General features: G+C 40.1%; 1 protein-coding gene across 2 annotated transcripts in view; it reads left to right on the top strand.

Annotated features, from left to right (window-relative positions):
• Window positions 1-2,214: 2,214 nt before the first annotated feature.
• The window catches only part of LOC137334163 (constitutive coactivator of PPAR-gamma-like protein 1 homolog), a 96,986-nt gene continuing 79,649 nt past the window's right edge, over window positions 2,215-19,551 (top strand). Inside the window, exon 1 of one of the 2 annotated variants that reach the window (XM_067998717.1) lies at window positions 2,215-2,945. In XM_067998717.1, coding sequence (XP_067854818.1) covers window positions 2,472-2,945 — 474 coding nt within the window. In that variant the 5' untranslated portion in view covers window positions 2,215-2,471. The remainder of the gene's footprint in view (window positions 2,946-19,551) is intronic. The other variant, XM_067998716.1, reaches the window with a different exon arrangement.

The raw sequence follows: 19,551 nt of genomic DNA, 5'->3' as shown, positions 1-19,551 counted from the left end.
TCCTTAAATCATTTGAGCTGACCACCACAAAAGCGTTTACCAAGCTTTAGTTCACTGTAGAATTGCTTCTTGGGTAGTGGTCGGACTGTCACCAGTCCACCTTAGCTGTGCCTTTACTATCATTGCCTCTATGCCTGGCATATTTGCTCTTCTGAGGACCTCAGTGCCACTATCAAGTTTTCATGATCTTTCTGAGGCATCCTGGGTGGAAATGATTGAAATCTACTGGAGAACGAATGAGAAACTGGGACAACTGGAAACAGAGAGAAAAGGACAATATAGAAACACAGGGATAGTGGGTCAGCCAGCTAGGCCTGGGGAGGAAGCCTGGCCTAGTGAGGGAAAACTCATCTCAAGCCTAGATCAATTTTAGCTGCTGCACATGAGGATCTTGAAATGGCCAAAATAAAGTATTTCTGAATGGTTTTCTGAGGATAATTATTTGCAGAAATCTCAAAATAAAATGCTGGAAATGGACAACAGTTAAACAGCTTCTGAAAAAGATGAGCACATTAACATTTACGATGAAGCCCTTTATTTGAAATTCTTTCTTATTTTGACAGCTGCGTGTCTGAAATCACAGAAACCCATATATATGTTTAACTGTCTCTAAATCAAGCCACTGTGAAATGCGCACTGGTAGTGTTTGTTTTTGCTGACATGGAGCGCTCATTAAACCCCCTAGGGACAGCCTAATTTACTTTGATTCAGAGAGTGTAGGTGCAGGTTGGTAGGAGTTAAGGTGAAAGAACCCTCAAGTGTGCGCATACATTCTGGAGGAGTTTAAAAGAAAGAAATTGCATTAACGTAGCACCTTTCACAACCTCAAAGCAAGTGCCACAGCACCTTTTAAGTCCATCTGAGAGGGCGGATAGGGCCTCAGTTTAGCATCTAAGTCAAAAGACACCACCTCCAACAGTGCAGCAATCCCTCAATACTGCACTAGAATAGCAGCCTAGATTATGTGCTCAAGTTTCTAGAGTGGAGCTTCAATCCACGACCACCTGACTCAGCAGTGAGAGTGCTATCACTGAGCTAGGGCTGAATCAGCTAAAGTCACACAGTTCACTAGCAAAGAACACTGGTCAGCTACTACTGCTTGTCCAGCTAGGACCATTACAGAACTGGCTTGTAAGGTTATCTGGATTTGGTTGGGAACAATCCCAGTGTCAGCTCCCATTAATGAGCTTGGTTGACTGATCAATCTTGAGTTGTTCCCTGGTGTAGAACAGACCAACCTGGCTCCAGTATCAGATCCTGACTGGTATGTTGTATATTTGAAGCATTTTCCATTTTTATTCATTTCCAACATTTGCAATTTTTTTTCTTTTGCAAATGTCTTAATTGGAATCAGTAATTTTTTAGCTATCTGCAAACAAGATAAAAATAAAAGAAATTACTTGCATTTATATAGCATCGTTCACATTCTTGGAATGTGCCAAATTGCTTCACATCAGTGGCTTACTTTTGAAGTATAGCCACTGTTATAATATGGGCAAACATGGCTGTGGGACCTTGCTATGCACAAATTGACAAACAGCAATAAGATAAATGACTAGGTAATCTCTCTTTGGTGGTGCTGTTTGAGGAATAAATGTTGGCCAGGACAATAACGCACGTTGGATCCTTAGTAGGTAAATGGGTCTTGGTTTAACATTTTATTGGAAAGACAGCACCTCCAATAATGCAGTACTCCTGTACTACACTGAGCTGACAGACTAGACTTTGTGCTCTGGCCCCAGAGAGGAACTCACAATCTTCTGACTCAGGTGGCTCTGAGTAATGTTGATGCATTTAAAATAGTTTACTTCTTCAAAGAAGTAATTCATAGAATCATAGAATGATTCAGCACAGGAGGCCATTTGCCCCATGGTGCCTGCTCTTTGAAAGAGCTATCCAATTAGTCCCACTCCCCTACTCTTTCCCCATAGCCGTGTAATTTTTTTCCCCTTCAAGCATTTATCCAATCCTCTTTTGAAAGTTACTATTGAATCTGCTTCCACCACCCTTTCACTTAAAATAAAAAAAAATTGTACTAATTTAATACAAGTAATATTGTTTAAATTTTCTACACCGCCTTAGTGTTTTTTTGCTTAATTGCAAGTGTGAGATTCAAGAAATGCGAATGGAATTGCATTCTGCACTGGGTGCTGTTGGCTGCATTACCAGCCGCCCCTGAACGTGACCTCCGGGTGGCTAACCGCTGACGTCAAGGCAGCGATACGAGTGCGCCTGTGCGGCGGCTCTGACAGACATGGCGCCGTAACAGCACATGGCGGCGATCGGTGCGGTCACTCTTACCGTCTCCCAAAGTGCGGTAAAATCACATCAAAAGCCTCCCGGCACCACTCGGACTTCGGTCCAGGGGCGCGCCTGTGCTCCGTTCTCTTGGTTTTTCAGTTCCTTTTTTTTTGGTTTCCCCGGCCCTTTCTCCTCCGGCGGGCTGCGTTTAGTTTGAGAGAGTGAAGGCCATGGGGGTGCAGGGATTTCAGGAGTACATAGAGAAGCACTGCGCCAGCGCGGTGGTGCCGGTGGAGCTGCAGAAGCTGGCCCGGGGGAGCCTGGTGGGTGGAGGCCGCAATCGGCCTCCGCAGACCCCGCTCCGCCTGCTGGTAGATGCCGAGAACTGCCTCCACCGCCTCTACGGCGGTTTCTACAATGATTGGGTGAGCGGCGGCCAGTGGAACCACATGCTGAGCTACCTGGCTTCGCTCTCCAAGGCCTGCTTCAGCGGCAACATCGAGCTGGTGGTGTTCTTCAACGGCGCGCTGGAGAAACCCCGCCTCCACGAGTGGGTGAAGAAGCAGATCAACGACAGGCAGACGGCCCAGCAGATCATCAGCCACGTCCAGAACAAAGGCACCCCGCCGCCTAAAGTCTGGTTTCTGCCTCCCATCTGCATGAGCCACTGTATCCGTCTTGCTCTCCTCCGCTTCCGTGTGAAGGTAAATGCCGAAAAACAGGAAAATCCTATTAATTTTCAAATATTTAATTTTATTAATTAGCTTTAAGGTTCAACCTAACTTGTTAGCGGAGATCCCCGCCCCTCAACTTACGTCTCTTTGCCCTGATCGTCCTTTGGTGTTTCAGGTACCGGTTGGGAGCCAAGATTGGGTGCTCAACATGTCATTCATTTGGAGGGGCTCACTGTACTTCCGCCAGAAGGGTTAGTTGGCTGTGATGCTCGTGCCAAGGCCTGTGGAACTAACTGGTCCTGGCACAGATTAACATGCATAAAATCTCAGCGTCAGGTTGTCAGGACTGTATATTTTCACCGAAGAACATAATAATGCTTTAACGAAGGCTGAAATACGAGGGAATTACTGGGAATGTTTACTTATTCAATATTACACTTTTCCGAGAAGAGCTCAGTGATAAGTGCAGTAACAATGAAGTATTGTAATTTGTGAAGTGTCAGGTTGGTGAGCATTCTCAGGGTCATTTCTATAACCTACAGAGCTGTTCTTTACTTTGTGATACAATAAAAACGAATTGATTTATTGTATCCACAACCTGACTTTTTTTTAAAGTGAAAAGTTTTTATTCCCCAAGAGTATTATACTTGGTGATGTGGGCAGGTGGTAGACTCTTTAGTTGATGTGAAATATTTGTTATATTTGATGTTCAATCTAAGTACCTAGGTTGACTAATTCTTGATCTGTTTAACCAATAAACATATCATGATATGTAATTTTGTCACTCGGTATTATTTCGTAGGGCCCTCTTATTGGATAAATATTGCATGAAGCAGGTATAATTATAATTAAGTTTAAAAATGTTATCAAGTTATGTATAAAAGCATGATGCAATTTGATGTGATAAATTGCACAGTGATATTAAATTGTTGCTGTTCTTTGTGGAGGTTGTCGTGGTAAGATTTCTGTAGCATAAGATTTTTTGCTGCACTCTGATGCCTTTAAGTTTTTTAAAGTTTCAGAAGTACAGATTCACATGCTTTTACATGGTGGGGGGGGGGGAGATCAGTGAAAAATGTGTAATGAGAATTATTTCATAGAACAAACTTGTGTTTATATAGCACCATTCACAACTGGATGATGTCCCAAAGGGCTTTACAGCCAACGATTTACTTTTTGAAGTGTAGTCACTGCTGCAATGTAGGAAACATGGCAGCTAATTTGTGCACAGCTAGGTCCCACAAACAGCAATATGATAATGACCAGGTCATCTTTTTTTTAGTGATGTTGGTTGAGGGATAAACATTGGCCAGCATACCAGGGAGAACTCCCCGACTCTTCTTTTGAATAGTGCAATGGGATCTTTTACGTCCATCTGAGAGGGCAGACGAGGCCTCGGTTTAACATCAGACGAAAGACGACACCTCCGACAGTGCAGCACTCCTTCAGTACTGCACTGGAGCATCAGCCGAGATTTTGTGCTCAAGTCTCTGGAGTGGAACTTGAACCCAAAACCTTCTGACTCGGAAGTGAGAGTGCTACCGTGCAGGTTTTGTTTGATATACATCCAATTTGTTTTGAAAAAAATTATATATCTTATACAAAACGAACAAACGGGGAAGCAAAAATTGATGTGCTGTGTACAACTTGTTCAGATTCAGAATCCTTATGATGCACACAGCAGTAGACTTGTTATAAGAACACCTCTACTACATATTTCTTAATGGGAACGTCCTTAAGAAAATCCTTTCATAACATGTTTTGTGTGGCTGCAAAAAATAATCTTCTTTAGGAGATTGACTGCTGGCATTGAATTTTTAATAATTCTCTATATTTCTATCCAGCTGAAGACTCAACTTGAACATGTAACAGATATGGCCATTTCCTTTGTACATTTATTAGTGGCCTAATTGTTCTATCATGATTCTAAAGTTCCACTGCTTTCATTGTGTTTTTACGCCAGGTATACTAAGTCAGGGCTCAAAGTTTGCACGAATATATTCAGCAAGAGACCAGTGATATGGGAGTCTACTGCACTGTTGATGCACTCTTCTCACACATGCAGTAAGACCCTCCTTCAGACTTTTTTATACCCTCTTTGGTACACTGCATTTCATTGGGTATCAGATGATTATAACATCTGTATTGCCTGCTAATCAAGTTCTCCTCTAAGTCAGATAACTTTACAAGCTATCAGGTAGGGAAGATTGGCTGATGCCACACTTTTATTGCACCTGCCTATTTCTCATTTGTCTGCCATACCTTCCTTTGGCCACTGTACAGGAACCATATGTTGAAATCGTCATGAAAAAAAGGACTGCTTATGCTCAGGTACAGTGTATGCACCTAGTGTGCTTGCATATACATGCATTCTTGTTGCCTCATTTTTCTATTCCAGATTTCCCTAAAGCAGCGACTAAGATGAGTAGGGAGAAAAATGTTCCATGTAATGGCTATTTTTATTTAAAAGATATGCAAGATTCAGATGAGGCATTTATGCACTTGTTTACTGTCCAGATCTCGGACCAAACTGAGTTAATTTGTTTTGGAAATTGGCAAGAGTTTGCAAACAAGTATCTGATTCATTAGTGTGAGTATTTGTTTGAAATGTGAAACAGATCTAGAAGTGGTTAGTGCACTGTATAGGGTGGTGAAAGTACAATTTTATGTATGTTAGTGGACCAGTGACACTTGTTAATGGCTGGTTCTGCTGTTTAATGTTTGCGTAGCCTTACCTGAGCCGTGAAATGTATGTGTAAACCTTATTTTGCGCACTCATTATCAGATGTGATTGGGACCACTTTCCTAATCCTATCTGTCTCCATTACAACTGCATGCGTAAGGCCAAAACATTGTAACAAATTCTCTTGGAACTGGTTTGATTTGCAGTTCTGATTAATTTGGATTTTAAATATTGAAAATATGTAATGACTCTAATGCTGTTGCCTGCTGTTAACAGGGATGCACCTCTGCATAGGGTTGCCAACCCTCTCGGATGGGGTCTTAAGAATTAAAGATTAATCTCCTGGACATTGCTGCGAGCATCCAGGGAGAAAAACCATGGGAAGCTCTCAAAATGAATATTGAATGGTGAATCAGATTTATCTTATCAGTTTCTCATTGGTTTCATACATTCCTAAAGGCTGTCCAGTCCAGTTTGAAATGTCAAGGCAACGCGCGCTTGCCCTCTCACTCCACAGTAAAGCAGTTTTGAGTATCTTAGTTCTTAAAGCCATCTGATGAAACCACCTGGGATATGTCCAACCAGAGTTGGCAACCTTTTACACCAGGGTTGCAGAATCCCGATAAATCTGAAATTGAAGCTTAGAACACAAATGTTGAGGCCACAGTGCCTGTTTGTTTTGTAATATTTGCAGATGCAGTGATTCTTAAAGCTAAAAATTGAAACCAACTACACTGGTCAAATTCTAACTTATTTTATAATTTTCCTTGCAGCAGGTTCCAATCCCAGTTATATCATAGGAGTGGGGGGTGAGGGGGTGAAACTTCCCTACAGAGAAGAAATAAGTGGAGGGTGAATCACTAAGGACCACAGTTGCATATCTAACAGCCAGGTCATCAGTGGCATTGGCATGTACCTGCGAGCAGGTTGTCTGCCTGTTCTCTCAGCTGAGGAATGGCAAACAGAAGACCGAACAGAGAAAATAAAGAAGTGACTGGGAATTTTTTTTAGAATTATCTTTAGCCCTAATCTGACACCAATCCCTGATTCTAAGATTTCCAGCATATGACCTGGGAAGAGGTGAAGCTGCACAGTGGAGGGGATATTGATCAAGTCTGTGCTTGTAATTTGCATTACAGTTCTAAATTTTATGTTTTCAGTTGTGTGTATGTTCAGTATTTAGAAGTTGATTATATCTTGTCTAATACGTGGAGGTTAGTTTCACAATTTGCTCATAGCGTCTGTATCAGTGCTATTTTGTCTTTATTAGTGGACTCAATTATATATTCAATTTGTAATCCTAGAGTAGGTATATCTGTATAAATGATGTACAAAGTTGGTATTGCATTCTGGCTTTCAGCCAGAAATTGTTGCAGCTGTATCTTGTGAAGGGTTGAGGGAATCAAAAAGCAGGGAACAGCACTTTTTATTCATGTTAAAATAATTTTTAAAAAAAAAATCTTGCACTTTTCTGAAGTGTGTGCCTCAGGGTTTAAGATGTTTGTAAACTTTTTTTGACAATGTTAAAATTACAGTTCCTGTTTTCAGTCTATCAAATGTGTAAAATTAAGAGCGTAAATCCATAATTTAAGTTGATAGATATAGTCCAGATTTGTTGTAAGAATTTTTAACAACAGTGAGGTTGCTCGTGCTGCCTGGTGCCCTCTAGCGCTGATCCTGTTAGAGTTTGTGGAGTCAGTGGGAGGGTTCCCTGTTTACATGGGGCTCGCAGGTGCCCGTGCCACTGTGGATGCATCTTTGGCGCCTGCTTGAACCACATTGCTGGAGACTCTCACACTTGTCAGCTATCCCGGAGTGCCCTGGCCCTCACCGTGAGGCCTCGTTTCGTCATGCATTCGGCCCTTTGTGAAAGGGGGCTGATCCCAAAAATAAAATACCCCATCTACAGGACTCTAATCTCTGTCCCTAACCTGGTGGAGCCCACACTTCCTCTTCTGGAGACCGGCATGCCTCATCTGACATGCTGGGTCTGTTTTGGGCCAAACGAGTGGGAACTCCCAGCGTCGGGAGTCCATGCCTCTGGCTCTGCACCCTCTGATACTGCTATTCTTCTAAGTGGCGGGTGGTGACTTTGCCCCTTAAAAGGTTAAATGGAATTTCCCAACTTAGGTCTGGGCCTGGTTTATCTATTTCCAGGCCTTTTTCCAAGCTGTTCCTTTTGGACTCCCTCTGGAGTAATGCCAGAATGTCTGAGGAAATTTGTATGTATATAGGTAACAATAACGTATTTCTTGTATAGATACACAAATTACTAAAAGTAGCGATGCAGGTTAATAAGGAAATAAAAAAGGCAAATCAAGCACTGGGGTTCATTTTTAGAGGGATAGAATTGAAAATCAGAGTTGTCGTGTTAAACTTGTATAGAACCTTGGTTAGACTGTACTTGGAGTACTGTGCGCAGTTCTGGTCTCCATATTATAGAAAGGGTATACAGGCATTGGAGAGGGTGCAGAAAAGATTCACAAGGATGATACCAGAACTGAGAGGATATACTTATCGAGAAAGGCTGGGGCTTTTTTGAAGAGAAGACTGAGGGGTGACCTGATAAAGGTCTTTAAGATAATAGGGCTTGATAGGGTAGGCGTAGAGAAAATGTTTCCACTTGTGAGAGAGTCCAAAACTAGAGGTCATAAATATAAAATAGTCACTAATAAATCCTATAGGGAATTCAGGAGAAACTTCTTTACCCAAAGAGTGATAAGAATGTGGAACATGTCACCACAAGGAGTAGTTGAGGCATAGATACATTTAAGGGGAAGCTAGATAAGCACATGAGGGAGAAAGGAATAGAGGGGTATGCTGATAGGGTTAGATGAAGTAGGGAGGGAGGAGGCTCGTGTGAAGCATAAATGCTGACAGAGACCAGTTGGGCTGAATGGCCTATTTCTGTGCTGTAGTTTTGATGTAACTACAGTAGCTATTGTATTTGTATATATCCTGAATTGGTATGCAAGAGCTTCAGAGTTGTAACCCTAGATCATATTTTTTAATGTAAAGTTGTTGATCTGTATTGTGGACATAACAAAGCTGGAGTCTGAAGTTCTTTAATTTTTCAGAACTCCAAAGCTTAGAATTAATTCCAGCTATTTCTCTTGCTATGGTGTATTATAACTTCAACTTTCTTTACAAACCCATTTTTGGAATCTTTGTGACTTTCACCTATTCAACTTGGATACTATTGTAAATTCAGCTTGAATGCTGTATCCAGGTCTGCAAGGTATAAAATCATCTGAAAATACTGCTGTGTATTCCATTTCAGCAGCTGTCTGCTACTGTGTTGGGTCTCTAAGTGTTAGTGCACCCAATCTGCTGTTCACTTACAAGTTCTGGTTTCTAAAAATTTACAGAAGTATCAAAAGCATGGTTTAAATTTTCAAGATTCAATAGCCCAGTAATTTAAAAAAACATAGTTTGTACTATTGGGCAAAATTTGAGAAGATTTATTTCCATGCATTTTTACTAAAGCAAGTCTGTGGTAACTGTAAAAATACCCAAGTGTCTTGCTCAGAATTAATGACAGCCAAATTGTATGGTAATCGTGGAGAGGAGACTAACTTTTCAGTTCCTTTTAATTATTTGGCAACTTTGTGTTCATGATGGATGCTATATGTTTACATGTGCAAAATACAAAATGAAAAACTGAATCTGTTCAGGATCACAATCTTTGAATTAGTTTGCACATTTTTAATTGCAAGATTTAGATGCTTAATGATTTCTTCCAAATATTCAAAGTTTTTAAGTGCTGATTTCACATTGTTCCATGGGTAAACATAGCTCCATCTTACTGTTTGCTTCCTCCTCATCCTTCATTCATTACGTATCATATGGAAACTAAAATTGCATGTTCCTTTTCAGTTTTAGAAATGATTACATCTATTCAATTTAAAAACTTTGGTCTGTACATTTCTTAATATATAATATTCTTGGAATAAAGTTTAAAATGGTTTTTACAATTTTGGTCTTGATATGCTGTCTTAATTTTCATTTATATAAACACCTTATCACATTGAAATACCTCAAAGTGCCTCACTTGAGGTGAATTAGTGTTATGCTGGTAAAAATAGTCATGGTTTGAAAATAGTTTTTCTAAATAACTGTAGTCTGAACTAGTATAGGAAAGCCCTGTGGGTCTGGAATTGTCCAATAGACATACAGTTCTTGATACCTGTGAAGAGGACAAGGACATGATCACAGAGAAGAGTAATGAATCAATATTATGCCACTGTGGGGCATAGGTTTACTTAGAGGGGAAAGAATGATGATATCGGTGAGAACAGGAATGTGTTACTAATGGGTGATTCCATAATTGGGGGTATAGACCATTGGTGGCTGTGCCTTCAGTTGCCCAAGCCCTAAGCTCTGGAATTCCCTCCCTCTTTCCTCCTTTAAGACGCTCCCTAAAAGCTACCTCTTTGACAAAGCTTTTGGTCACCTGTCCTAATATCTCCTCGTAGCTCGGTGTCAAATTTTGTTTGATAACGCTCCTGTGAAGCACCGTGGGACGTTTTACTAAGGTGCTATATAAATGTAAATTGTTGTTGTCGACAAGAAAGGAAGGGAAGTAGCTGGGAATTGTTCTGGATTCCCCCAGGGAGGTAAAAATTGGTTCAGGATAAATTTCTAAATGAGTTATTCTGGATAGAAGCATGGAATGCAAAGGAAGCAAAGATAATTCCCTTAATTTGCTATAAATCCCAGAGGTTATTATATGAAAAGATTAGAGAAGTTATGTGCAAACAGCTCATTCCAATGAAAGATTTTAACAAATTTAAACTGGAAACGCTCAAGAATCTGAGCTGGTAAATATAATGCATGACTGCTTTCTGACCCTGTGCATTAGGGATGCCATGAGTGGTGGACTCATCTCGACCTGCCGACGACCAGTGATCCGAATGGAAGTTGTGGCTCCCCTGGTCAACAGCAATCTTAAAATGATTAAATGTACTTGTCTGGGATGAACCAATACCTTCAACTTCTAGGGAATGATGAAGGGTTCACATAAATGACCTGAGGGTTATTACTGAATAAAACGAAGGAGTGGACAAGTTAAATACTTTTAAGGACATACTGCTGATCATGCATGATAAATAAATACCAAGGACTCGGAAGTGCAAAATAAACAAACGTGACTCTAAATAGATTAACAAGACAATCCAAGGTGAAATTGGTAAGAGAAACAAGCTCTATAAAATCTCTAGGAGAAAATTAGGGAAATTTACTGGGTATAATGCAGGAACCGCTTGAACAAAAGGGCAGTCAAAGTGTCAGACGGAACTAGATGTGAGTAGAATTGCAGAAGCCAAATGTAATGGAAATTTTAACATTTTATCAGCAAGATATCTATCAGGTAAGTCTCCTGGTGTTCCGGCTAATGTTTGTGCTTCAATCTACACTAAAAAATCAGATTAACTGGTCATTATCTCATTTGCTGATTGTGGGACATTGTTATGTGCAATTTGGCTGCTGCATTTGCCTACATAACAATAGTGACTACACTTCAAAAGTAATTTGCTGCTCTTTCCCCACTTTATACCAGCCCCATTGAACACTGAGGAAGCATACTGCTCAAGTTTTAGAAATAGTTGTAGGCACTGAAATAATAGTTTATGGTGAAAGAAGTGGCCCAATTGGTAAGAAAGGGGATACTTCGGAATTTGTGGAAATGGAACACTTCAGTATACAGCCAAACTGGTGGACTATTTGTGGAATTATGATGAAACGTTCTGCAGATTTTTACCAGGGCACTCACCATTTAGTGTACTTACTGTTGTACCTAAGTTGCACAAGAAAATAGTACATTAAAGGCCTAGTCCAGTTTTCTTTTGCATGTAATGCCTAAAATACGTGAGTTTTGTATCACATTTACTTTTTTTAAAAATAAAGGTGTATATATTGTAAATGAAAATTACTTTGAACTCTGCTTTGATGAAATATTTGCATTTAATGTACCTGTATATTGGGTTTGTTTTTTTTAAACTGAGAAAACAACTGGAGTGCTTATTCGTTGCATTTTCCAGCAACTTGATAAATCAATTATATATAATAGCAGATCTCCCTTGGAGTTAGTGAATTGGGGGATAGCTTGTTTTCTGCAATTTATTACAATGGACTTTTGCTAATTAATAAAGTAACACCCGTAACAATTGGGTTGCCCATTTAACTGAATGTAAGGAATCTTACAACACCAGGTTATAGTCCAACAGTTTTATTTGAAAATCACAAGCTTTCGGAGGATTTCTCCTTCGTCAGGTAACTGAAAGGGGATCCCCAAATTTATTAATTTAAAAAAAAAATAACAGCAGTGGCAATTGAACAAATTCTAGTTACATAATGTTGGAGGTAGGCTTCTTGAGCGGTGGGAGCAAGTAGGGAGCTAAAAATTTGGAAGATATAAGTAAATAAACAGCAGTGAAGCAGGAGAGAGGGAGAGAAAATAATAAAGCTAAATTTGTGGGGAACAAATTAGAACTAAATTAACTCGGCAGGTTTCTGGGGCAGTAGGCGGTCAGCAAGGAGATGAAGGAAATGGTGTGAGCTTGTCTGATAGCATGGAGTGACATTTGTTTCTCTGGCAGACAACAGGTTTCTGAATAATGGTCATAGGAATTAAATGATGGCTTCTTGGGCAATGAGGATTAAATTGCAGCCTCTGGGGTAGTGGACTTATTAGGCAGAGGGAATGTGGAAATGATTGTGGAAAATTAACTAAATAAACTGAGAAGCAAACAAGTTGGGGAACAAATAAATAACATGTTAAGTGGGAATCGACAAAATACAATGACCCGGAAATTGCTCTTCTAATAACGGTGAAACACCGTTGTTTCAGCGAAAATGGAAGAGCAAGTTCTGGAGAGCGCACATGCGCAGTGAAATGTGGAAATCCGGAACTTGTTCTTCCTGATTCACCAGTGATCTGAAGGCTTCACGGTAAAAAGACCTGGCTGGCTACAATCAATGGACCTGCGCAAACTTGCTCTCCTGCCCAGCTGGAAACTAACTAATCTCGCCACAAAAAAGGAACTCTGAGTTTTTTTTAGATCTAAACTAACTTTTTACGGCTTGGTAAGTATTAAAGACTGCCAAAAGACACCTCTGGCACTGAAAATTAACTTTTAGAAATGTGGAATTTCATTACTCCTGATTTTAACAGTTTTTGGACATTTAAAAAAAATTAAATTTAATTTTTAGTTTTAACTTTTTCTTAATCTCATTCTTTTAATTTTATCCTCTTTATTTCACATTCTAGTACATTTACTAACCTTATCAGGCACCACCTGGTTTTTAGTGCACGGTTTGTAAATGAGTTTCAGTTCCTGGTTCTGACAGCATGGCTTGCTTCAAGCTGATTGGTTGAGGGGACATAGTGGTCCTTTCCCAGCTCACACAGCCCAAGAAAGAACCCTGCAGTTTTTTGAACTCTCATTTCAAGGATCGCCACCAAAAAGAACTTAGTGGGTGAGTTTAAATCCAGTGAGCGGCGAGCAATGTTGGTTTGCCGCTCAGACCAATTTATGGGTCATTATCAAAGTAATTTAGTAATGGGTGGGAATGCAAAAAAGCAGACATCAGGAATTCCTAAGCTAAAAGCTGTTTTCTGAGGGTCAAAAAAACCAGAAATTGAAATGAAGTAAAGAAGTTTAGATTAAATTAAACTAAAAATAGCAGGTGTGAGGTCTTAGTTGTGATACAAATAAGACTTTTAGTATGTTATAGATATGTGGGTTTCTTGTGGCTTTGCTCATGGTGAATAGGAGGATATTCGTTTAGAATGGAAACATTATAGCATAAATCACAATACAGGATCCCCTATCGCATTGTTCATGGTGAGTCGCAGCATATGCTGTTTTATAACGATGGGACTGTGCCGAGGAAAATGTGACCAGAAGTAAATGTTGTTCCAAACTGGATAGCCAGGTGGTGAAGGATAGAATACTAGAGCCTAGTCTTCAATTGCTTCTAGCCTTTATTTACAGAGATGCACATTACACCCACCACACCCTAGATCAGTTCTCTTATAAATGGATATGAGAGAGTTCCCAAATGATATAAATCACATGGTTACAATTAATAAATGTGACAATTGCAGGAAGTGCATGCTATATACAAGACTAGCTGACATATTATAGACAAGACATATTACTAGCAGATCTGCCTTGGCATTGCGCATGGTGATTTGGAGGATATGCTGTTTTCTAACACCAATGCTAGAGGAAGTGTAACAGGGAAAGTATTACAGGAAGTAATAGGAATGTACTGGGATTTTTACTGGGGTTTGGGATTACATGTGATTTTTCAATAGTTAGAAAGTGCAAACATTCTAATTACTGACACTTGAGAGAGAAAAAGGAACAGTGTCCTTTTCATCTTAATTTGAGTTTTTAAAAAAAACAAGTTGAATTTTGAGAAATAAAGACTTGGCTCTTGATTATCTCTGTTTTGTTGATAATGTAAACACTCTACTTGCTGACACATGTTAGATAGAGGTAGAGAGAGAGAGAGACGGTGACACAGGTAGAGAGAGGGTCAGACAGAGAGATACACTTCCAGGAACTAATCACAAAATACCAAATTTCTTGTGCAGAGATCTCTTAGATAGTTATAAACCAGTGCTGTCAGATCCTGAATGTCCATTTTCCTTTATTGCTGACGGGCACAAGGAATCCATCAGTGAACCAAACCCTACATTCCCCTCCATAGTTCTGCCAAAACCCATGTTCTATCTCCACAGCGATGCCAGTCCAAAGGCTCTGCTTATGTTGGTAAATCTCAGCAGCTCCACCACAGTGCTGTAAGACTTCAGGATCTCTGCCCCAAATTAAGCCAAAGCCCAGGGTTGTCTCACACTGCTGCCAGAGGCCAGGACCATTCCTCAGTACTGCTAAAGTGTAAGATCGTCCCCAGTGCAACAAATCACAGGACTGTCCCCACTCATCCTATCCAACACTGCTAAATAAATACCAAATACCTGACTTCAACGAGTACATCTTATACATCATCTTTGCTCTATATTTTTAGTTTTAAAGCTAAGTACATCTAGGTAAAGGGCTATATTTAATTTTATACATCATTCATTTAATAGTTTTCACTGAATTCTGTCACTGTCCATTATTCTATCACCAAAGCACCAGTACAAATTTCAGAATACCATTTAATAAAAATGGAATTTGACTTGTATCATTGAATCAGTGGCCCTGATGTTATACCCTCCCTGGCATAAACACCCCTATTGTTATAAAACCATGTATCTTCTGACTTTAAACAGTGTCGCAGGAAATCTGCTAATCTGCCTATCTCCTTTTTAAGTACTGATTTACAACTAACATTTCAGACAAAGTTCAAGCATGTGATTTCAGTCCAAATGTGAAGTAGTAAAGTTGGTAAATTTTAAACATTCACTGAATATTTGAACTCGAGTTTTTAAGCCACTTTTGCCACTTGCAAAAAAAAAAGCCTTAAACTTTCTAAATAAAAAAGAAATAGCAATGTAATTTCAATTGACTCAAAATTCTGAAATAGTAACCTGTAAGGCACCATACCCTTAAAAAAAAATGTTCAGGTTGGAGTGCTTGCAATTGTATGGGAATCCTGTATGAAAAATTGAACTTTAACCTCATGTCTAAACTACTTTATGGTTATTAGTTGTATCCACAATTAAAAATGTGCTGTTTTTAAAGAGTATTCTGAATTAAACCCTGTGGTTTTCACTAAGTTACTAAAATTGGGTTAAAGTGTCCTTCGGGCTTTGGTAGGATTTTCTGGGCAAGGGTAAAATGAGAATTTCATTAGTCATTGATTTTCCATGTGGTTATGTTTATCAACTGATTGGTCAACCAACCAGCAAATGCGGTGGTTCTGTGATTGTACTCCCTTGATCAGACTAGTAAAATGGAAGTACAATAAATATGTCAAGGCTATCATCAGGCGATTAGATGATTGATACTATAACTTGAAATCAAGATGTGGATACGATGTATATGGTGCATTGGCACATGGAGTTTAAATTTTATTTGCTCCCTAACTTAGCCTGTTTTGTATCGAAGCGGCAGGGTGCTGGTGAGTGTTCCGAAAAATTGTGCTAGAGGCAGGAGTATCACCTTGGAGCTAGATGGAGTTTGGATGCAACCCTTTTTTTTTTGCTTGCTACAGTTTGCTTTTGTTACTGCCACAGTTAATAGTAGCAGGAAAGCCAAGTCAGTACCACATTTTCAGATGTCAACTTTTGGAAATTCACCAAAAAGTTTCTCTGATTTTATGCAGTCATGTTATTAACAGTGGCAGAAGTGAACTCATTTGGCTTTTGCTTGCTTATGTAGATGAAGTATTAAGTGTGGGATAAGTTGTCCTGTACAACCACATTTCTGCTGTGAGGAACTATGCAATAGTATCGGCCCCTTTGAAATGCTTGAGGACCATTGATTATTTTGACATTACTGTGTACCTCAGCTCATCTGTTGCTGAAGCCTCATCCATTCATTTGACACCTCCAGACTCGACTGTTCCTATGCTCTCCTGGCTAGCTTCCCATTCTCCGCCTTCTGTAAACTTCAGCTCATCAAAAACTGTTGCCAGTATCATGTCCCGCTCATCCATCGCCCCTTCCTCGCTGACCTACTTTGGCTGCTGGTTCCCCAATACCGCAAATTTAAAATTCTCATTCTCGTGTTTAAATCCCTCCATGTCCTCGCCCCTCCAGTCTTTCCACACCCCACCCAGAATTCTCCCTTCCTATGACTGCATCCTCTTGTGCATCTCTTTCTCTTCATCTCCACCACTGGTGGCTTTGCTTTCAGTTGCTCTGGAAATCTTTTCCTAAACCTATTTGCCTCTCCACCTCTGCCCTCCTTTTAAGACCCTCCTTAAAACCCACCTCTCATCAAGCTGGTGCTTGCTCCTAATATGTCCCCTTTGGCTTGGCATCCATTTTTTTTGATTGCATCTCTAAAGTACTTTAGGATTTTTTTCTACGTTAAAAGCGCGATATAAATGTAAGTTGTCAATGTCCTTTTGATCCAATTTGCTCGTAAAAATGCTTTCCATCCCTGCAATTGAACATTTAGCGTTCTTTTGGTAAAGCATATGGCAGGGCTTGCTGCCCAGCATATGAAGTACTATCAACTCCCAGAGTCTTCCTTTTACTTGTTTCTTAGTTTTTCTTCTTGTTTACTTTATGCTCTTTCAAGCTTTTTTAATACTTTTTTTTGGTTTTATTTCCTATCGTCTTTGTTTCTACTTAGGAACATAGGAATAGGAGTGGGCCATTCAGCCTCTCGTGCCTGCTCCGCCATTTGATAAGATCATGGCTGATCTGTGATCTAACTCCATATACCTTAATCCCTTAATACCTTTGCCAAAAAGCTATCTATCTCACATTTAAATTTAGCAATTGAGCTGGTATCAATTGCCATTTGCTGAAGAGAGTTCCAAACTTCTACCACCCTTTGTGTGTAGAAATGTTTTCTAATCTCACTGTTGAATGGTCTGGCTCTAATTTTTAGACTGTGCCCCCTACTCCTAGAATCCCCAACCAGCGGAAATAGTTTCTCTCTATCCACCCTATCTGTTCCCCTTAATACCTTATAAACTTTGATCAGATCACCCCTTAACCTTCTAAACTCCAGAGAATACAACCCCAATTTGTGTAATCTCTCCTCGTAACTTAACCCTTGAAGTCCGGGTATCATTCTAGTAAACCTACGCTGCGCTCCCTCCAAGGCCAATATGTCCTTCCGAAGGTGCGGTGCCCAGAACTGCTCACAGTACTCCAGGTGCGGTCTAACCAGGGTTTTGTATAGCTGCAGCATAACTTCTGCCCCCTTGTACTCCAGTCCTCTAGATATAAAGGCCAGCATTCCATTAGCCTTATTGATTATTTTCTGCACCTGTTTATGACACTTCAATGATCTATGTACCTGAACCCCTAGGTCCCTTTGGACATCCACAGTTTTTAACTTTTTACCATTTGGAAAGTACCCTGTTCGATCCTTTTTTGATCCAAAGTGGACGACCTCACATTTGTCGACATTGAATTCCATTTGCCACAGTTTAGCCCATTCACCTAATCTATCAATATCGCTTTGTAATTTTATGTTTTCATCTCCACTGCTTACAATGCCACCAATCTTTGTGTCATCGGCAAACTTAGATATGAGACTTTCTATGCCTTCATCTAAGTCGTTAATAAATATTGTGAATAATTGAGGCCCCAAGACAGATCCCTGCGGGACTCCACTAGTCACATCCTGCCTTACTCTCTGTCGCCTTTCGCTCAGCCAACTTCCTAACCAAGTCCGTACTTTTCCCTCAATTCCATGGGCTTCTATCTTAGCTAACAGTTTCTTATGTGGGACTTTATCATATGCCTTCTGTAAGTCCATATAAATAACATCCATTGACATTCCCCTGTCCACTACTTTAGTCACCTCTTCAAAAAATTCAATCAGGTTTGTCAGGCACGACCTATCTTTCACAAATCCATGCTGGCTCTCTCTGATTAACTGAAAATTCTCGAGGTGTTCAGTCACCTTATCCTTAATTAGAGACTCCAGCGTTTTCCCCACAACAGATGTTAGGTTAACTAGTCTATAATTCCCCGGTTTCCCTCTCTCTCCTTTCTTAAAAAGCGGAGTGACATGTGCAATTTTCCAATCCAGAGGGACGGTTCCTGTATCTAGAGAACTTTGAAAGATTATAGTTCGGGCATCTGCAATGTGCTCACCTACTTCCTTTAAAACCCTGGGGTGGAAACCATCTGGTCCTGGGGATTTGTCACTCTTTAGTGCTATTATTTTCTTCATTACTGTTGCTTTACTTATATTAATTTCATTGAGTCCCTGTCCCCGATTTAATATTAGTTTTCTTGGGATTTCCGGCATGCTATCCTCTTTTTCTACTGTAAATACTGACGCAAAGTAATCGTTCAACATTTCCGCCATTTCCCCATTGTCAATGACAATATCCCCACTTTCAGTTTTTAAGGGGCCAACACTGCTCCTGACCACCCTCTTTTTCCTAATGTAACTATAAAAGTTCTTCGTATTGGTTTTGATATCTCTTGCAAGTTTCTTTTCATACTCTCTTTTTGTAGCTCTTACTATCTGTTTTGTGACCCTTTGTTGATCTTTGTATCTTTCCCATTCGCCTGTCCCTTGCCTCTTTAGTTGTCCATGGCTGTTTTTTTTGGCAAGTAGAGTTCTTGCCCCTTGGGTATACCCCGATTCTGTATCATGTTAAATGTTTCTTTAAACATTTCCCACTGATCTTCAGTCGTTTTACCCATTAACAGATTTGCCCAGTTTACTGTGGACAGTCTCTGTCTCATCCCATTGAAGTCGGCCGTACCCAAGTCTAGAGTCTTGGCAGCTGACTCACTTTTTTTCCCTTTCAAACACTACATTGAACGCAATCATGTTATGATCGCTATTGGATAGATGTTCACACACAGTTAAGCCGTTAACTAAATCTGGTTCATTACTAAATCTAGTATGGCTTGCCCCCTTGTTGCCTCTAGGACATACTGCTGTAGAAAACTATCCCGGACCCACTCAAGAAATTCACTACCTTTCTGACAGTTGCTAGTCTGCTTTTCCCAATCTATGTGAAGGTTAAAGTCCCCCATTAAGACCACTATGCCTTTGTTACACGCTTGTCTAATCACTGCATTTATACAATCTAGCACTTCAGAGCTGCTGCCAGGGGTCCTATGCACAATTCCCACTATAGTCTTAGATCCTTTCCCATTTCTCAATTCAATCCATAAGATCTCTGTTGACTGCTTACCTCTCGTTATATCCTTTATCATTGAAGTGATTTCCTCTCTAATCATTAAGGCTACTCCTCCCCCTCTTCCATTTTCCTTGTCTCTCCTGTGGACCTTATAACCCGGTATATTTAGTTCCCAATCCTGACCATCCTGCAGCCATGTCTCAGTAATAG

This window comes from Heptranchias perlo, chromosome 17 (assembly GCF_035084215.1).
Source record: "Heptranchias perlo isolate sHepPer1 chromosome 17, sHepPer1.hap1, whole genome shotgun sequence".
Taxonomy (NCBI): domain Eukaryota; kingdom Metazoa; phylum Chordata; class Chondrichthyes; order Hexanchiformes; family Hexanchidae; genus Heptranchias; species Heptranchias perlo.
This window is presented reverse-complemented; position numbering and strand designations above follow the sequence as displayed.